Source organism: Protopterus annectens, chromosome 1.part0, assembly GCF_019279795.1.
Source record: "Protopterus annectens isolate FY-2018-M chromosome 1.part0, PAN1.0, whole genome shotgun sequence".
Taxonomy (NCBI): Eukaryota; Metazoa; Chordata; order Ceratodontiformes; family Protopteridae; genus Protopterus; species Protopterus annectens.
In genome coordinates this window covers 930,511,250-930,528,957 of record NC_056725.1, presented here as the reverse complement: position 1 = coordinate 930,528,957, position 17,708 = coordinate 930,511,250, and the positions used below count along the sequence as shown (strand labels likewise).

Below are 17,708 nucleotides of genomic sequence, written 5' to 3'. Positions count from 1 at the left end.
TTTCTGGGTCCACCCTAGGACTCTTAAAAAGATACTTATGAGCTTCAGGCACCCTATAGTACCTATCCGGTTTAACAGGAGCAGGAGGCAAAGAATCAGGATTAAGAGAAGCCTCTGCAAACACATCCTCCACAACATCCAGAACAGGAGGTATAGCCAAAGGCCTATGCTGGGGTAAAACAAAAATTCAGTAAGCCGTCTCCTGGAATCAGAGTAGTCCTTACCTCCCCACATAAAATGCTCCCTCATGGAATGAAGAGTCTCTGAAAAGAAAAATCCTCAGGAGGAGAAGCAGAAGGAGTAGAATCATCCACATCAGAATCAGAATAAGGAGAATACTCCTGCAAGTCTTCAGCCGAAGACTCTGAAACATCTGAAGCCTGCTCAAAACTCCCCAACTCAGGTTCCACCCTAGGCCTCTTATCAGGAGGGGGCAAAGAACCTCTAATCAAAGTAATCAAATCTTCTGCCATTTTAAGCATATGCTTCTTGGGCACAGATCCTGAAGAACTAGGAGTGACCCCAACTGAAGCTAAACCTGGCCTGCCTCTGGGAGAAGCCTTGGAAACAGAAGGAGAAGGCCTAACCACCCTAGGAAGGGAGGGGAGAACAGTAACCTGAGAAGCCCCTTCAGCCTGACCTGCCTCCTGAGAGGCCACATCCTGCAATAACAAGGTCTCCCCCTGGGACTCCAGAGAAACCTCCGGTGGAACCACCGGCTCCACCGACACCTCTAAAGAACTGGCGTCCGGTACGGACGACTCATCTTGCCTGGACTTAGCTGCTTTATCCTTGCGCTTCTTCGAAGAAGCGGGCGTCGGAGCATCCGACGGCATATTGTAATTGCACCGCTTCCCGAAGACTAACCTGGCACAGTCTAACCTTCTCTTAATAGTGCGCTTATTGAATCTAGCACAAAAGCGACACCCAACAACGTCGTGCTCAGGCCCTAAGCAAGGAATACACAAAGTATGATAATCTCTATGCGGTATCTGTTTCCCACAAGAAATACAGTTATTCACTTTTTCTGACATCCAGTAAACCACTGAGGCAAGAAAAAACTAAAATATTCCCCAACGGGGTACTTAGCCAACTTTGATTTGGTCTGAAACTCCGAATTCGAAAAATTTCAGAACGCCGAACGGCACTTGCAACGCTGCTTCTGCATCGGACCATGCGGCAAAAAAGACTGAGGATATGACGTCGGTCATGCGCATTTGTACCCTGACGTCCTGATGTCAGTCTAATGCGCCTTGACCGACGTCAGCCTTATACTTTGATATTCAGGCCGACCGAGGACAGCGGACTACCCAAGTGTAAGGACTGCAGCAATGTGAGATGAAGAACATCGTTGTGATCAGGGCCTAGGCAATTAATACAGTAAGAATGAAAATCCTTATGAGGTATTTGCTTTCCACAAGAAATGCAATTATTAACTTTTTCTGACATCGGTCTGGAGCAAGAAAAAAGTTTCCCCAATGGGGTACTTAGCTTTATTGAAGACTTTGGATCTGAAACTCAAACACGAAAATCTCAGGAGTTGGCCGACCAGCACTTGCGAACTGCTTCTGCTTTGGGCACTGTGCGGCAAGAAAGACTGAAGAAAATGGCGTTGGCTGCTTCTTTTATACCCCTGATGACATGACGCCAGGGAAGGGGCGACAGAAGCTGACATAGGACCCAAGACTTTGGAATTCAGGCCGGCTGAGGGCAACCTGCCAGCAGGATTACCCCAAATGTAATGACTGCAACAGTGAAACACGAAGAACATCTGAGAGGATGTCTTGGGGCAGCTGCTCGACTTGCTAGAGAGATTGTTTTACCCATCTGGCCTGAACAGTTTGGGAGTTTGCAAAGGATAAGCTACAGACTACTGCTGGAGATAGAGAATTCTAGCATGGCCCGTTTAGGTTGCTACTACACATGATCTCCAGGACAAGTCTTTTGAGAAATGATTGAATGAATTAATGGATGAATAAATGAATGAATAAATACCAAATGAGAAGCCTTCATTTATGCTAATACACGTCTGTTACATATTCCTTTTCTGTTAGAAGATATTATCTTAACCCTGAAGAATTGATTATTTTACTGTGATTCAGTAATACTGTAAATGATAGCCCAAGAAAAATAACTTAATTGCATTACATCGTAGCTCTTGGCATTGGGTTTCCCGTGCATCTTAGTTGTCCCTGCTTTATCTTCTAGGTTTTTCAACAAGATGTTTGCTATTTTTTGAAAACAAAAACACACACATATGGCAACTACATCTACACAAGTCAAGCTGCATCTGCTATTTTTTCTATGACATTTGAAAATTATTACAATATTTGCATAATTAATGTTAAAAGTAGTACATGTATGTAGTTGGTAGGCAATCCATGAGGATGGCTTTGCAGTAATCCAGACAGAAAATACAAAAGTTTGAACAACTGCAGATAAATGATCTAGTAATAAAAAGAATATCATACAGGTGACATTCCTGTGATGATAGTAAATTATAACCTTTCTTCATAAATAGTCCCAGAATGTTAGCTGATCACACCAAGGTCACGTGCTTTGGACACAAACCCTTTTCCTCCATATTAGTGAAGGGAACAAATTTAAGGTCAGTGAAGGGTCTCAGGATAATGTGAACTTACAGAGACTCAGATATGGTGGGGTTGAATTTCAGAGAACTGTACCCCATCCCTGTAAGGATGAGGAATTGTCTGCCTTCCAGCGTTTCAATGACCACATTGTGCTTTAAGGTAAAGAAAGACAGAGTTATGATCTTGTAGTAGTGGGGCTTTTACTTATGCAAAGAGTAATACCAGGCCTGATATAGGAAACTTTTCAAAACTCTGTAATGCAGGAGGGAAGCTTACTAAGGTGTTATGCTCGGATAAAATTCTGTGTGCCCCAAGAGGTAGGAGGACAGTTGGTTAAGCAACAGTAGGACTGTTGGAAATGCATCTGCATTACTACACCCTTTCATCTTATGATCTTATTAATTCTAATTTAAATAAAGAGAGAGTGCAATATAATTTTGTGTGGAATGGAAAACTGTAGCAATAGAATCTTTGTGTTGAATATAGGACCTATGCTCAGTCCTGGTTAATAAATGGAAAAATAAAATAAATGCAATAAATATTTCCATCTCATTGAATTTCACATTCTAGATCTAGAGAGTTGTCCATATCTGGTCTTAAGAATACTGTATTCAAAGACAATGCCATCTCTGACTTTATATATACATATATATATATATATATATATATATATATATATATATATATATATATATATATATATAAAATATCTTATAGTATATCCCAGTACCTTGCTTGTGTTACTTGCTGCTCTTCTGTAGTAATCAGATTCTTTTAAAGACTAATTATTATTATCACATACTTTTCCTATTTTGCATGTACTATTGCCAAATAACCCAAACAGTTCATTATCTCTGGGCTACAGCAGCCAAAGTGGGAGCTTTTGCAGCCTCTCATGTATTACAGCTTTAGTAACACCAGTAACTCTTAACTGATGCCTCAGTGAGAAGACCTATAATCTGCTCAAGTCATCAGTAAATGTCAGTCTGTTTACCATCCACTAACCCTACCTTACTAACCTCTATAGAAAGATTAACAGGTTAGTCCTGTGCTTCATCTAACTCAACATTTCCAAGGTATTCCAGACCTTAAACTGTTTGCTTTCATTCTTTCATAGTTATTCAAACTACGTGACTATTTTTGCATCTGCCTTATTCATTACTTACCAATGGGTTTGCATTCCATTGTATGATTACTGGGTTCAAAACTTTCAGGGCAACTTTCAAGGCACTTTCCTTTCTGTAGATACAACCCAGATTTACATTTTGTGCAGAAATTTTTGTTGAAGCAGGCATCACAGTCAGGTTTGCATTCTGTAACAAAAAACGTAGAAAGAGAAAATAGAGCTGTTATACTGACATTGCTGTTCTTACTGCCCTGTACGTATATAGGTTAACACAGTATTTTTGATGTTTAAGAAAATTTATCTAAGTTGCCAAATTCAGAATTTCTCAAACCAGCATGCATTCATGTTTTGTTAATATTTATGACTTTAATGGATTTTTTTCATTCCGCATTGCAAACCAAATATATTAATATCCAGCTTTGTAATGAACTCATTGTGTCCAGCAATACTATTCTTAATAAGTATAAAGCTGGCAGTAGGGGCAGCAGAGGGTTGTGTCCCACCTTATAGATCTCAGTTGTAACTGATTTTGCAGGATATCTCTGAATTTGCTTCACACTTTTGTCTTGCCCTTTGTATAATTGCTGATTTTTAGGTAAAACATTGAGGACTGCAGTCAGTCAGTAATGTCAGATACCACAGTTTCACACTTATTGTTAAAAAAATACTAGATGCAAATTCTATTGTTCTATTCACTTTGAAGCGAATTGGAATAATATTTAAAAATTGTTCTTGATGTTAGGCCTTTGTACCTATTATTCTTTGCCTTATCCCCTATTCTTGAGCAAAGAAGTTAAGAGTTAGACCCCATCTCCACTGTATTTTTACCATACTGTTGTTTGCACAACCTAGGGGAAAGGGGAGAAACACTATAACATTCAAGCAATCAGTTTTACCATTTTCAGCTGCAATGAGTCTGCAGCTGATTACCCATTAGGTTTCCAAACATCAAAATACAATTAAAGTGGTATTTTGAGATTTTCATGTTTTATATAATAGTTATTAAAAAGGAAGTATGTTGCATATGTTTATAGTTATATCACTTTACTTAGTAGCAGTTTTATTACTAGAGTGATACAAATGTGTAAATGGCTTTCGGAAATAAATAGCAGCAGAAAATTCATCCTTCTTACTATATGGTATGTCAGAACATAGACAACTTTGTTTACATCTTTCAGACTTCTTAACTTCATGTGATGGGTATTGAGAACAACATCAGGTTGATGTCTGAGGATGAATAGCTTTGAAGCTGCTACAGTTTATAAAACTAGATATGAACAGCCAGCAGAGAGATGTAGTGATTCAGGTATTTAGAAATGACATTGAACATTCTGCACTTTCACAGATGAATATGATACCGATATCCCTTAATTCCCCCATCAAACTCCTGTGAGATATGAGGCCAGTGGCTTTGATGAAGTGCAGATACAACTCATACATAAGGCTTCCTTTGTCTAGCTCAATGATAACGCCATTAAGGAACATGATCAGACTAAGTTGTCAGATCCTGTGTTGTGGAAAGACTAGCTGTGGGCTATCAGCATTAAGTATTAGGATACTGAGCAGGGTCTTTTCATTACATTCCCTCGAATAAGAAGTAGGCACTCAGGGATGTGATGATCGGCTCTTTCCAAGGCCCATTCCTTTTAAAACCATTAATGTTAGCTTATAATCTTGCATCAGTGGCCCACTTACTGAGAAGACTAAGTTATGTAATGGATTCTACCAAATACCACGGCTAGTGCTTCTACTTCTCTGGAGGGGATATTCTGCCATGTTTTCCCAAAGATTATCAAATTCCACTCTACTTCTTCTTTAACCACTCTTCCATATGACTACTTTTCCCATTCCTTATCTGTTCTAAATTCTAGTGCTGGCTCACTGTCCTGCCATTCCTGTATGAATACAGGAATGTTGACATCATTCAGTCATTGTGCTTCATCTACAGTATTTAGTGAACTTCTTCTAGTTACTTACAATATTTATTTATTGCCATTTTTAATGGGGAAGTCTGACTGAGCAGTGTTTTTTCTCCGTGGAGGCCTGCAGAGAAAAGCTCTATTATATAGACATCATGGACATCATTTGCATAGTTTCATCATTTACAGATGGAGCCATTACTCAGCTGTCCTTGATATCAGTAATGTTCAGCTGACTGGTCCTACACCCCTACATTTACTCAGTGTACCTTATCCTTTTTCTCCATCTCCATCTTCTATCTCCATCTCTATAACTATATTGGTCTGTCAGATGATTCTTGCTTTTTGTTGAAGGGAAGGCCTTTAACAAAGCTTGTTTACCACTGTATGTTTTTTAATTTGTTGCTGCCCTGTAGGGTTGGGGCTCCTCTGGCTGATTACTGTGATTCTTGCCCATTTATTCCCTTATGGGTGAGAGCAGATTACTGCATGGATGACACAAAGGCAGTCATCAGGGGATTTTGCTATGTGCCCTAACATGCTCCTTTGTGTGCCATGTAGCCACTCTGCAATTTGTGCAGCATGCGGCTGTCATTTACTTTAGTGAATGACATAGCCCCTTAAATAACCCTACCCTTCCTGAGTTAGTGGCTCTCAGCAGGTCTCTGGTCTCACAAAAGAGTATCTTAGCAGGACTCAGAAGCAGTGATATGTCCCTCAACCCATTCCAAAGAGGGGCAAGCAGGAATTTCCTCTTCAGTCTTTTAACTTCTCAGTTAGCTCCCCCAGCACCCAAGCTGGAAACGTAACCCAAATTGGATGGGATATAATCAAGGCTTCATTCTTCCTTTTTAATAACTATTATATAAAACATGAAAATCTCAAAATACCACTTTAATTGTATTTTGATGTTTGGAAACCTAATGGGTAATCAGCTGCAGACTCATATGCTAGCAAGCCAGCTGTACATACTCAGCAGTGTTGTCTTTCGATATAGCTAGCTAACTGCTTAACTTTAATGTGAGTGGCAACTTAGTCCAAATTATTCTTAGGTACTGGCTAATGAATATCTCCCATTCCTTCTGTTAAGTCTGTTAATTTTAAGCTGTATGTTCAATATTCTAAATGCATGTTTTCAAGTATGATTGGGTTTGTCATGCCTTTATATGTAAAGCACAAGTCCACTCTAAGCAGACTACAGGAAAAGAGAACAGATACAACCTCTTATAATCAGTTAGAGCACTGTAAGACTCTGTATTTTCTTGAGCTATATGAAATTGTGGGCCAACAAAGTAACACAAAAGTGACTATCTCTGCCTTGTACTGCTTAATTTTCTAGTCTGGTTCTTGGTCGTACATGTTTTCTTTGACTACATGTGGGTTTTATCCATCTGTGGTTTCTTCCCACATCTGAAAGACATGCAGGTAAGTGAATTGGTGAGTTGCTGAACTGCTTGCAGATTTATGTGTCATGTGAATGTTAATCTCTACATATATGTTTGTTATTGTGTGTGGTGTGTGTGTGTGTGTGTGTGTGTGTGTGTGTGTGTGTGTGTGTGTGTGTGTGTGTAAAATGCAATGGGATGCCATCCTACCCAGAACTGTTCTCTGTCTTAAACTTGTTGAGTGCTACAGTAGGGTCCACCTTTGTGACTCTGAATAGGATAATTCAGACAATGGAAAATGAATAAATAAATAAATACATTAAGCATCTTGCTTTTAGACTGCATTATTTGATGGTATAACTTACTTTCATTCTTTATATAATGATTTCTCCAAAAATTAACTCTTTCAAAGAGTTTGACTGTAGCTATTAAAATGTTTGCTCTCATCACTTTACTGACATTAGTAAAGCACACCCTTAGGATGTGAAACTGTGGGTAATGACTAACAGTGAAAATTACAGAAAGTGTGTTAAATGTTTCCAAATCTTTTGGGTTTCTAATACCATGACAGGAATGGACCCCATTTCTAAGTTAAAGTATGATTAAAGTTCGTGAAATTAGTATTGTTTCAATCTTTGATGTTAGCCAAAAGTGGTCTTTGCAACACTGCAATGTGCTCAGAACTGACTCCTTCTGCATTTCATATTTGTTACATGTATCAGTAGCATATCTAAATATGACTGCAAATACTTTTTATGAGACTCATCGTTCTTACTAGTGTTGGAGCTGTCTGGTATTCTTCCATGTTGCCCTCATTTCTGCCTGCAAATTCTGGTGTTTTATGACTTTATGTCCCTCTGTATGTAAGACACTGTAATCACTGGGTACAGTAATTTCAATGATCAATGCTACTTTTGTCTTCTTTTCAAGGACTACTATTTCTGGTTTTCTCGCATGTAGCTTTTGAACTATTGGTAATGAGTGAACCTATGTGATAAGAACTTCATCATTTTCTACAATACTTTGTGGCTCATGTTGCCAATGCTTCTCAGCTATTTTAATATTGTAATGTTTGCACAATCGCCAACACAATAGTCTTGCCACATTATTATGCCTTTCAGTATACAGGCCCTCTGCCATTCAGTGTATCATGCTCAGCACAGGATGTGCGACTGTTTCCAGTTTTATGTTACAGCGCCTGCATTTGTCTGTTTCTCCCACGTATTCGATGGACTTTGTATACCAACAAGTATGTAGATCACTATCCAGGGCTGCTAATATTAACCTTTCATCTTTTCGTTTAAATTCACCTCTCCTTAATCATTACTGCAGCAGATCCTGATGGACATGATGTTGTTCCAGGAGTTTTCTGTACTTGCAACTATATTTATGCCTTCTTATCTGATCCTTCTCCTTATATATATTTTAATCTTTGTCAACATGTATGAAAACTCTGTATTTTTCTGCATATATGATATTGTCTTATATACTTTTGTATTTGTAATTGGAGCTTTTCTCCCTGGGCTTCCAGTGAAAATGGGTTTTTGACCCAGTGAACTTTCCCGGTCAACAAATGTTAATCAATAAATAAATAATAAATAATATACCTTCTTCTTGCTGCCATATTTTTGTCTGCTTCTGGTTTGATTTCCATTCCCACTTGACACCGATATGCTTCTGCTAAACTAAGGAGGGAAGGCATCTTAGACTTGTTGCCCTCGTGTTTTAAATTGTTCACGATGTTTGGATCTGGTGAGGTCAGCAGATATGTACGCAGTTCCACAACTACAAATCTATTAGCACTGAACCTATCTGCCAGGATGTTGACAATATCAGTTGGTTCTGTAATTTTCGTGCAGTTGTGCTGTAACTCAGAGCAGATCTGGGTGTTGCCATCAAGATTTCTGACATAGCTATAGAATGCTTTGTGTCTGTCCCTAGAATCAGTGGCGATTTTGTTTTCATAGCTAGCTTTGGAGGATCTTATAAGGGACCTCAGCTTCTTACTGAGGCTGACCAGGGAGCTCCTCTACTCATGGGATTTTACTCTCTTTTACAACAGTTTCTTCATTCTGTTGTAGAGTTTGTTTATGGCAGGGGACCACCAGATTGGCTTCCTTTTTTTTTTGGAGGATAGCATCTTGGTTCTGTTTGGGATAGCATGATCCATGCACTTGTGTAAGTGCTTACAGAGTGCACTTGTGTAGGATTCAGCAGTCGTAACTGTATTGTCCATCTGCATGGGTGTCATGAAGTTTGCCACTTCTGTCTTAAGAAGCATGAAGTTGGCTTGGAGAATTTTTTTACCATGGTTTCATTAATGGTGGGTGGGAGCAGGATGCGGATATCTAGGGTGATTAGCTTATGGTCGGATCTGACCAACGAGGAGTTGACTTCAGGTATGGAACACCAGTCACTCATGTTGGTAATGACTAGGTCTAGGATATTGTTGCCCTTGGTGGGGGTGTGGCTAAGTTGATCCAGGGCATTGGAATTTATGAATTCCAGAAAGCATTGAGCAAAGAAGTTGGTACATGAGTAGTTTTCCCAATTAATGGTGGCGTAGTTGAAATTGCCCATTATTAGGGTGTTTGGTTAAACCTTAATATTTTCTAGTATATCAAGAAAAGAGGAGTAGGAATCCTGGGGCATGGTGGGGGATCTGTAGCAAGCTACAATTTGGATTGCAGTTTTGCCCAGAGTTAGTTGCACTTGGATAACCTTGGATGCATTATGCTGCGAAACTAGCCTGGAGGTGTGGATATCCTTAATGAATATGGACACACCTCCACCTTTGGTGTTCTGGTCCAGGTTAGATGTCCGAAAAGTGTGGTATGAGTTATAGCCTGGTAATGCAGGGGTGCTCTCTAGAGCCTTGAACCAGGTCTCAGTCACTGCACAGGTATTGATGTTCTCCATTTTAAGGCGTGCCTTGAGTGAGTGCATTTTGATATTTAGACTTCTAGCATTGAGTAGCATTGCCCTCAGTTTTTGCTTGCCTGTTCCTGTTATGGTGGTAAATTTGTCATTTGAACCTTGCCTGAAAAAGGCACTATAGGGGTGGCAAGACCCATAGCCAGTATCCAGAATCCCAGGGGTGACAGGTGCAGGCCATCTCTGGCAAAGCATCGTGGTCTGTCGACCATGTCGTCCCAGGCAGATAGATACTGGATCCCCTTAGAATGACACCAGAAGCTTAGCCAATTGTTGAAGTCAATCATTTTGTCCTTGCACTGCGGTATCATTCTGTGCGATGGCAGGATGATACTCAGGGCTAGGGTCATACCTGCCTGGGCTACAAGATCGGAGAGCTCTTCCATGTCTCTCTTCATGTAGTGCAGGGAGGTATGTCTCACGTCATTCGCACCAACATGGACAATGACAGAGTCATATTTGTACTTGTTGTGGAGTGACCCGAGTGCATGGGCTTTGTGGCTGATCCTGGCACCCGACAGGCAGCTGACAGTAACCTTCTCCTTGTTTAGCCTGGTGAGTGGGACATCAGTGTGCCTGACTATAGAGTCACCTATGATTAGTGTGTGTTGGGTATGTTGGTTTGCCTTATGGGCTGTGGTTCACTGACACACTGGGTCTGTGGGCTATGTGTCATTTGGGTTGTGTTGGGGGGGGGTAGAGGTTGCTTGCATTTCTGCTTTGGAGGTCTCTGTTACTTTAGCAGATTATTATTGAGAGCCTCTGTGAATGTTTTTGTGTTTCTATGTGTGGATTATGGTGGTATAGGTTTAGTGGGACTATGTAATGAGTGTGGTGTGGTGCAAGTGTTTACCTTCTCCTCTTGACTGTCAAGTTCAGTCTTGGTTGGAGAGAGCTTTACCTCCAGTTTGGCTAGATAAGTGCAGTGTTGGGTGGAAGGAAGAGAGGGTTGTTTGTGTACATGAAGCAATTGCTACATTGCCTCAAGATGCCAAGATTCATCAGATCGACAGGAGAGAACACTGGGAGCTGACCCTTGGTCATGCCTGAATAAAATAATACTTTCCTCTAGACAAGTGAGGAAAGTGAGTATAAGAGCTGTTTTTCTCTAAGCAAGTGAAGAAGGTTAAGTACAAAAACTGTTTTCCTCTAGGTAAAGAGGAAGATTGAGTGCTGTAGTAATTTGTAGCTTATTTAGTGCTAACAAGTTCTGAGCAAGTGCTGAGCACAAATAAGCAAATTCAAGTGCTAAAACTAAGAATCTGTACCTGGATCTTGTGGTAGATAGGCTACCTAGTGCTACCACTCCCACTGATAAGCTAGAATGCTTCCCTCCAACACAGAAAGGCTTGGGGGGCTCAGAAGCTTACAAACAGTCCTGGATACAGCAAATCTGTATCTTCTAACCAGAAATGATGGGCTTCTTGCATAATACTAACAACACATAATTTCTTTCTTATCTTGAGTAGTCCACTCTATCATCTTTATGGCTCTTTTTTGGCTTGTCAGTTTTTGTGTATTTTGTGGACTACTACTTCATTCTACAAAATAGGGGCCATGTTCCCTCTGAGCTTGGCCTAGCCCCATTGTAGGAATGTTTCCATGTCTTGAGGATTCTACGCTGTCATTTATTTCAGTCCTGGTACCAGTGCGCCTACCAGGATTGGGCACTTTTTATCCTGGGATTTGTGCACCCAGCTGTCTTTTTTTATTTTTAACCTACTTCTGTCCATGATATATGCTATATAAAATGTAATCTATATATCAGTGTCGTCTTGGTGAGATTTTGTAAAAACATGGTCCACCTTGTGAAGGTACTCACCATGACTTGAGGATGAATTCAGTTCCAGCAATACTATACTCCTTTGTTTGCTGATTTTATCATCTCTCCATTTGGACCCTTCTCGTCATCTGGACCCCCTGTGTGCTTGTGTAGCCAGTGCCATGAAGGGTGAGACAAATTACTATCTGAAGCAACATGACAGTTTGAAAAGAAATAATTGGTGGGACCTTCATGACCAGTGGCAGGGAAACACATGGAAATGAAGAAAATAAATGGAAATTAATATTTTTTCAGAAATGTATAAAATTCATGGCATTGTAGCAGAACTTATCTATTGTAAAAGCATTCCACAGATTAATGATCCACATCTCCAATATATTTGGTAAAGGATGACTGTAGCCATACTTGCCACTTACTTCCTTTTGAAAGTCAAATTATTTCTCAGTTTTGATTTATCCCAACAACACCCCTTTTTGACAATGGATTTAAATATTAATGCAGACATATTATAGAGAACGAAAGACTCCTTATTTTACAAAGCTCAGAAAGTTGCCTACTTAGATACATTTCTGGATCATTTTTTTTTTATTTTATTAAAACTAGCATGCCAAGGCCAATCAGACCAATCCATTCTTAGTCTAGAGATTTGTCTTTAGAAATGACATCACTCAGCATGTAGCCTGCTAAGCTGCTTCAACGGGTTTGGCCCCTTGTACAATATCTAGCTATGAAGTCATCAGACAAAATTGCCATGAAACAGCATATTAGGAGCACAGCACTGAAATAATCTTTGTTCAGCCTGCTCTGGTGTAACTAATATCAAAAATAGCTGCTCACTTTGCAAGGGGATATTGCATGCTATCATACTACTTCATTACTCTAAAGGTAAAAAAAGTGGGAAGTATGAATCTCTAATTTGTGGCATTATTGGCTGACAGAAAATGTATGTGATTTACCAGAAAATTAAACATTTTGTGAAGGACAGTACAAAAATAGAAGGAAAATCAGGGGTGTTCTGCAAAATTCTATTCACTTGAAAGATACTGTTACTTATGATCGATGCAGTGTTTTGCAGAATGTCCCTAATTTTTCCCATATTTTGCCCTGATCCTCATAAGATATATGAAAGATTTTTTACTGATCATATCTCAATAGAACGCCAGCCATTATTTTATAATAATTTAGTAGATGGACTTCTATTTATTGGAATATGCTCAATTTACGATGGGCATGCTGATTGGGCGTTTAATCAGCATGCATCCTTTTGAATACTAATTACCATTTATTGTGTAATTCAGCTTAAAGAATTTTTTAAGCTTTAGCGTGTATTATAGTTTGCGTGGAATATAGGAGACTCTTCTGAGAAAAATAAGTGTGAGGTTAACTTTTAAACATGGTTCTCTGGTCAAAGAAGATTTAGATGCCTCCTAGCCAAAGGCCAACATTTTAAAGTGCTCCGTGAAGGCCCAAAGATCTTTTGCCCTCTTAGTAAAGATTTATTGTTAAATAGTTTACAATTATCAAAGTTTTCAACATCATGATCTCTCCCAAATAAATAAGATACTATAAGCAGTAATCTTTGGGGGAATCCATCTCCCAGAAAAAAAAACTAAAGAATCTTTTTAGGACATAATTAGACACCAAAAATACTAACGGTAGTCAGTAAAATTATTTATAAAATCAACTAGTAAGGTCAATATGTACACAATATTGAAAGAAGTCAGAAAGGGTACAATTTGTTCATGCATATCAACCACAGAATTGGCCAACAGATTGATGAACTGATAAAGCATTACTTCTCCACTAAAAAGGAAAAGAAGGTGGCACAGGACAATTTCTCTTACTGTTTGACTTCATGGGATTAAACCTCATTCACCCTGGGGAAATGTTGGTGCTATATAGATCTGGATAAAGGATGCCTGTCTCCCTATAATTAACACATTTGGATTACAAACACACTGAAGTAATAACTCTTATGATGAATATGGTGCACGTCTTTCTATTTGTGGTGTACAAAACTCATTTTTCAGAAGGAATACAGTCATATTTGTCTTCAAACTACATAAAATACAGATTTTGACACATCATTTTACATACACAGTTTTATCACTGACTCTGGGCATCTATCTTGAACCCCAGACACAAAAAGCTTAATCCTTGCATTAAATATGGTCAGGATCTGCTAACATATTCAAAGTTACCAATACTCCTTACAGTAATCTTTGAAACTCATATACACTGTGTTTCTTCTTTCTCATTGTGCAGTATACAGTCCTTGGAATTCAAACTCTTTGTATTAACTTTTGGAAAGCCTTAAATCAAGGTACTATGGCAAACAGAACAGGACATGCAAGCACCTGTTTTGAAAATAGCCAAAGTATTTTGTAAAGAACCTTAAATAACAATGATGGACAACTATACTCTGGTGGGCATAAAGTAACAGTTATCATTTTGTACTTCATTAAGGCTGCGAATAAAACAGACTACAAAATGCCAATACAGAAATCAAGCTGTTTCAGTAAAATACGCAACCATTAAACTTTTTAAATATGTGCAGTGTGTCTTTTAATAGCATTTTGCATTCTCGTCCAATTTCAAATTGCACTAAAAACTATTTCAAAGTACAGTAAACCACTGAAAGGGTGTAGGTGTAATTTCAGTGCACTCTTCAAAGAACTAGTGGCACTCAGAAATTGGTCTCTTGCCTTAGCTTTTCACTGAGGAGTGCATTACAATTATTAAAGCACATGGCCTCTCGTAAGTGATTATGAAGTATAGCACAACATGACATAGATAGCCATCTTCTTGTAGGAGCAATATAAAGCAGAGTTACAGATGCTAAGGGCTGAACACAAAATGATTTCCAGTCTGTTGCTATCCCAGACTGTAAGTTATAAGGACACTTGGAATGTGCCTATAAGGAAGGCTGCAATGCATCAGATGACTTCTCATTCTAAGAGGTACAAGGGTCTCAGGGCTAGTACAGGTATGTAACACATTGAAATGGCGGGCCTGCTAGACTGAGTTCTGAAACACAGACACTAAATGTCAGAAAAAATGGGCTTACATACTGTAAAAAGCGAAAGCGCTTGGTTTATTGTTTGCTGCTGTTTGGTGTGATTCAGATTACGTACCAATAAATGTGCTGTTCTTAACTTACTGCTTCTAACCACATTTTTTGGAGATTTGGGTACTGTGGCCGTGGATTTTGGTGATTCTTGGTCTTGTGTTCACATTTTTTGACATTCAGAGCTTATTTTTTCCATGGCTGAAGGAACCAATTCTATCAACTTTAGGGAGACCCCAGCGATACTGAGAGAAGACACTGACAACGCTCCGGTGACCCGCGCTGAATTTACACAGGTTTTGAACCTGTTAACTGAACTTACTAAACAACTGAAAGAAAAAAATGCTGAACAGAGTTTTGGGTTGCCTGGCAACCAGTTGCAGTTTTCTGATAAGTGCAATAGGGTCACTTCCTCTTCACCAACTGCTATGAATGGCAGGGCGGATGACGTCAGTTCCGGTAACCATTTGCGAGACAATTCACGTAATGCGTCTTCCACTAAAAAATGTTGCTAGTGGTAAACCGAGAAGAGACGACAATACAAGGGACACAAACAAGGATTTTAGCTTTGGAGCATGGACTGAAAAGCAGTTCCATTTTCAGCAAGGTACTGTAGACTCCAATTTTAACAGAAACATTGAGAATAACTTTAACTTGTTTAGAGACAAGTTATATGCGCTTAAAAACAACCAGTTGGAGATAGACTACTTAAATGAATGCATACAGGTTAACAGGGTTCCCAAAGGTCTACGTTTATTTAAATTTCCTAACTGTGTGCACCCAGGGACTGAATTGTATGACAAGTTATGTGACATTTTTAACAACGCGGGTATAGAAATGTTGAAACTAATGATTGCTGAGTACCAATTTAAGGCTGAACTCTTAATGAAGGAGCTAACCGCTCTTAACCAAAATGTTACTAATGATGTGAATTTTGGAAGTGTTAAAAGAAGCTATGACAATGTTTTTTATGAGGTTGACCAACACTGTTTAAAAGTTTTAAATAGGAAAATTAAGAAACTTGACAGGGATATGCACGAATACCAGGAAGGCTTAGCCTACCCTATTTACAGAAATGGTGGTTGGAGAAACAACTATGATACTGTGTTTGTGGAAGGGGATAACATGGTGGAATGTAACAATAAGGGTGTTAGGGTTGACAATGAACCACCCAGGAGGAGGGAAAGAATTGCTGAGAAGGGCAGGAAACAGTCCTACCAGGATTTTCAGCACCCTCCCAACAGGGGAGTGAGGGGGATGGGACATCAGAAACAAGGGTGGAATCGTATACAGAAATAGAACCACTGGTTAATGTTTTATCATTAACAATGGACGAGGCCGCTACTAAGAAAATTATTTTCAGAAAATATAATTTTACTATTTACAACTTCACTGATTGCTTGCTCACAGATGAGCATTTTACTTTATTTTCAGAAGGTTTTACCTTTGTCCCATCTAGTCCCTTTGACACCACTAACACATTGATAGATTTTAAATTGTTCATTAGGCAGCTAAACCTTTCAATATTTTTTAAGGGTCAACCCAGTACCCATTCAGATCTCACCAGAACTAGCACCTTTAACCCCCCCACACACCCATCTCTTAAGATATTTGAGGAAATGGTAGAGAGAGAAATTAGAACAGCTGGTAAAAACATGAAAAACAAGTGCCCATTGAACCTCAGTAATGAAGAATTCCAGTTGACTTGAGAATTTAAAGCGGGAAAAATGCCGGGTTATGAAACCTGACAAAGGAGGGGGTGTGGTGCTAATGTACCAGTTAGATTACGATTTCATCTTACAGGGAATGTTGCAGGATGTTGAACAATATGAACTGGTGTCCCTTAATGAAATTAATTTAGCTTATGCCAAAATTAGTTATTATTTATACGACCACCTCTTGCAAAGCACTATTAATGAGCAGCTATACAACTATTTTCATGTTATGAAGCCAAGGGTACCAATAATATTTGGTATTCCGAAAACACATAAAGGCCTAGCCCCTCTAAGATTTAGGCCCATTGTTTCTGGGGTAGGCAGTATTACGGAGCCCTTAGCAAAATTTATAGATCATATAGCCAAAAGAGTCTTAACACCAATTACACATATCTGCAAAGACTCCTGGCATTTCTTAAAAGTTATTAACCGACAGATGTTTAGTCCAGAGCTATACATGGTAACCACTGATATTATAGACCTATTTCCAAGTATCCCTCACATAGTAGGACTTGAATGGTTTAGGCAAACCCTTACGCTTGATGGTACGTTGGCTAGCAACGTCATCAATTTAGTGGTGGACTTAATGGACACAGTTTTGACAAACAATTTTATTTACTTTAATGGAGAGTTTTTTCGCCAAAAGAAAGGCGTGGCGATGGGAGCATGCTGTGCTTCGCTATACGCCAATTGTGTACTCTACTATTGGGAGCAGGAATTTGTGTTCAATACACCATGGAAAAAGATCATTACACATTATACCAGATATTTAGACGATATTTGCCTACTATGGAATGGTTCTATTAATGACCTGAATGGGTTTTTGGAACACATCAATGGATGTACTGATTTTCTTAGATTCACTCACAACATTGACCAAGATGTTTTACATTATTTGGATGTAACATTAATTAAGGACTACGCAAACAGCTGTTTTCATTCCAAACCTTTTAGGAAGACTACCTTTTCTAACGCGTACCTTCATTTTTGTAGCGGGCACCCTTTTTACCAGAAAAAAGGGATAGTTAAGGGCCAAATGATTAGAGCCTCGAGAATGTGTAGCACTTTTGAATATTTTTTGGAGGAAGCCAACACACTCCGTGGCTTATTTATAGAAAAAGGATATCCAGTCAACTAGATTGATGGATTGGCCCAGGAAGTTACTGATAACAGGGAATCTAGGTATTA

At 39.1% G+C, this 17,708-nt stretch overlaps 1 protein-coding gene across 1 annotated transcript in view; it reads right to left on the bottom strand.

Annotated features, from left to right (window-relative positions):
* Nucleotides 1-17,708, bottom strand: part of RSPO3 (R-spondin 3) — a 399,309-nt gene that overhangs the window by 155,098 nt on the left and 226,503 nt on the right. The window contains exon 3 of the mRNA XM_044064024.1: nucleotides 3,758-3,904. Coding sequence (XP_043919959.1) covers nucleotides 3,758-3,904 — 147 coding nt within the window. The remainder of the gene's footprint in view (nucleotides 1-3,757; nucleotides 3,905-17,708) is intronic.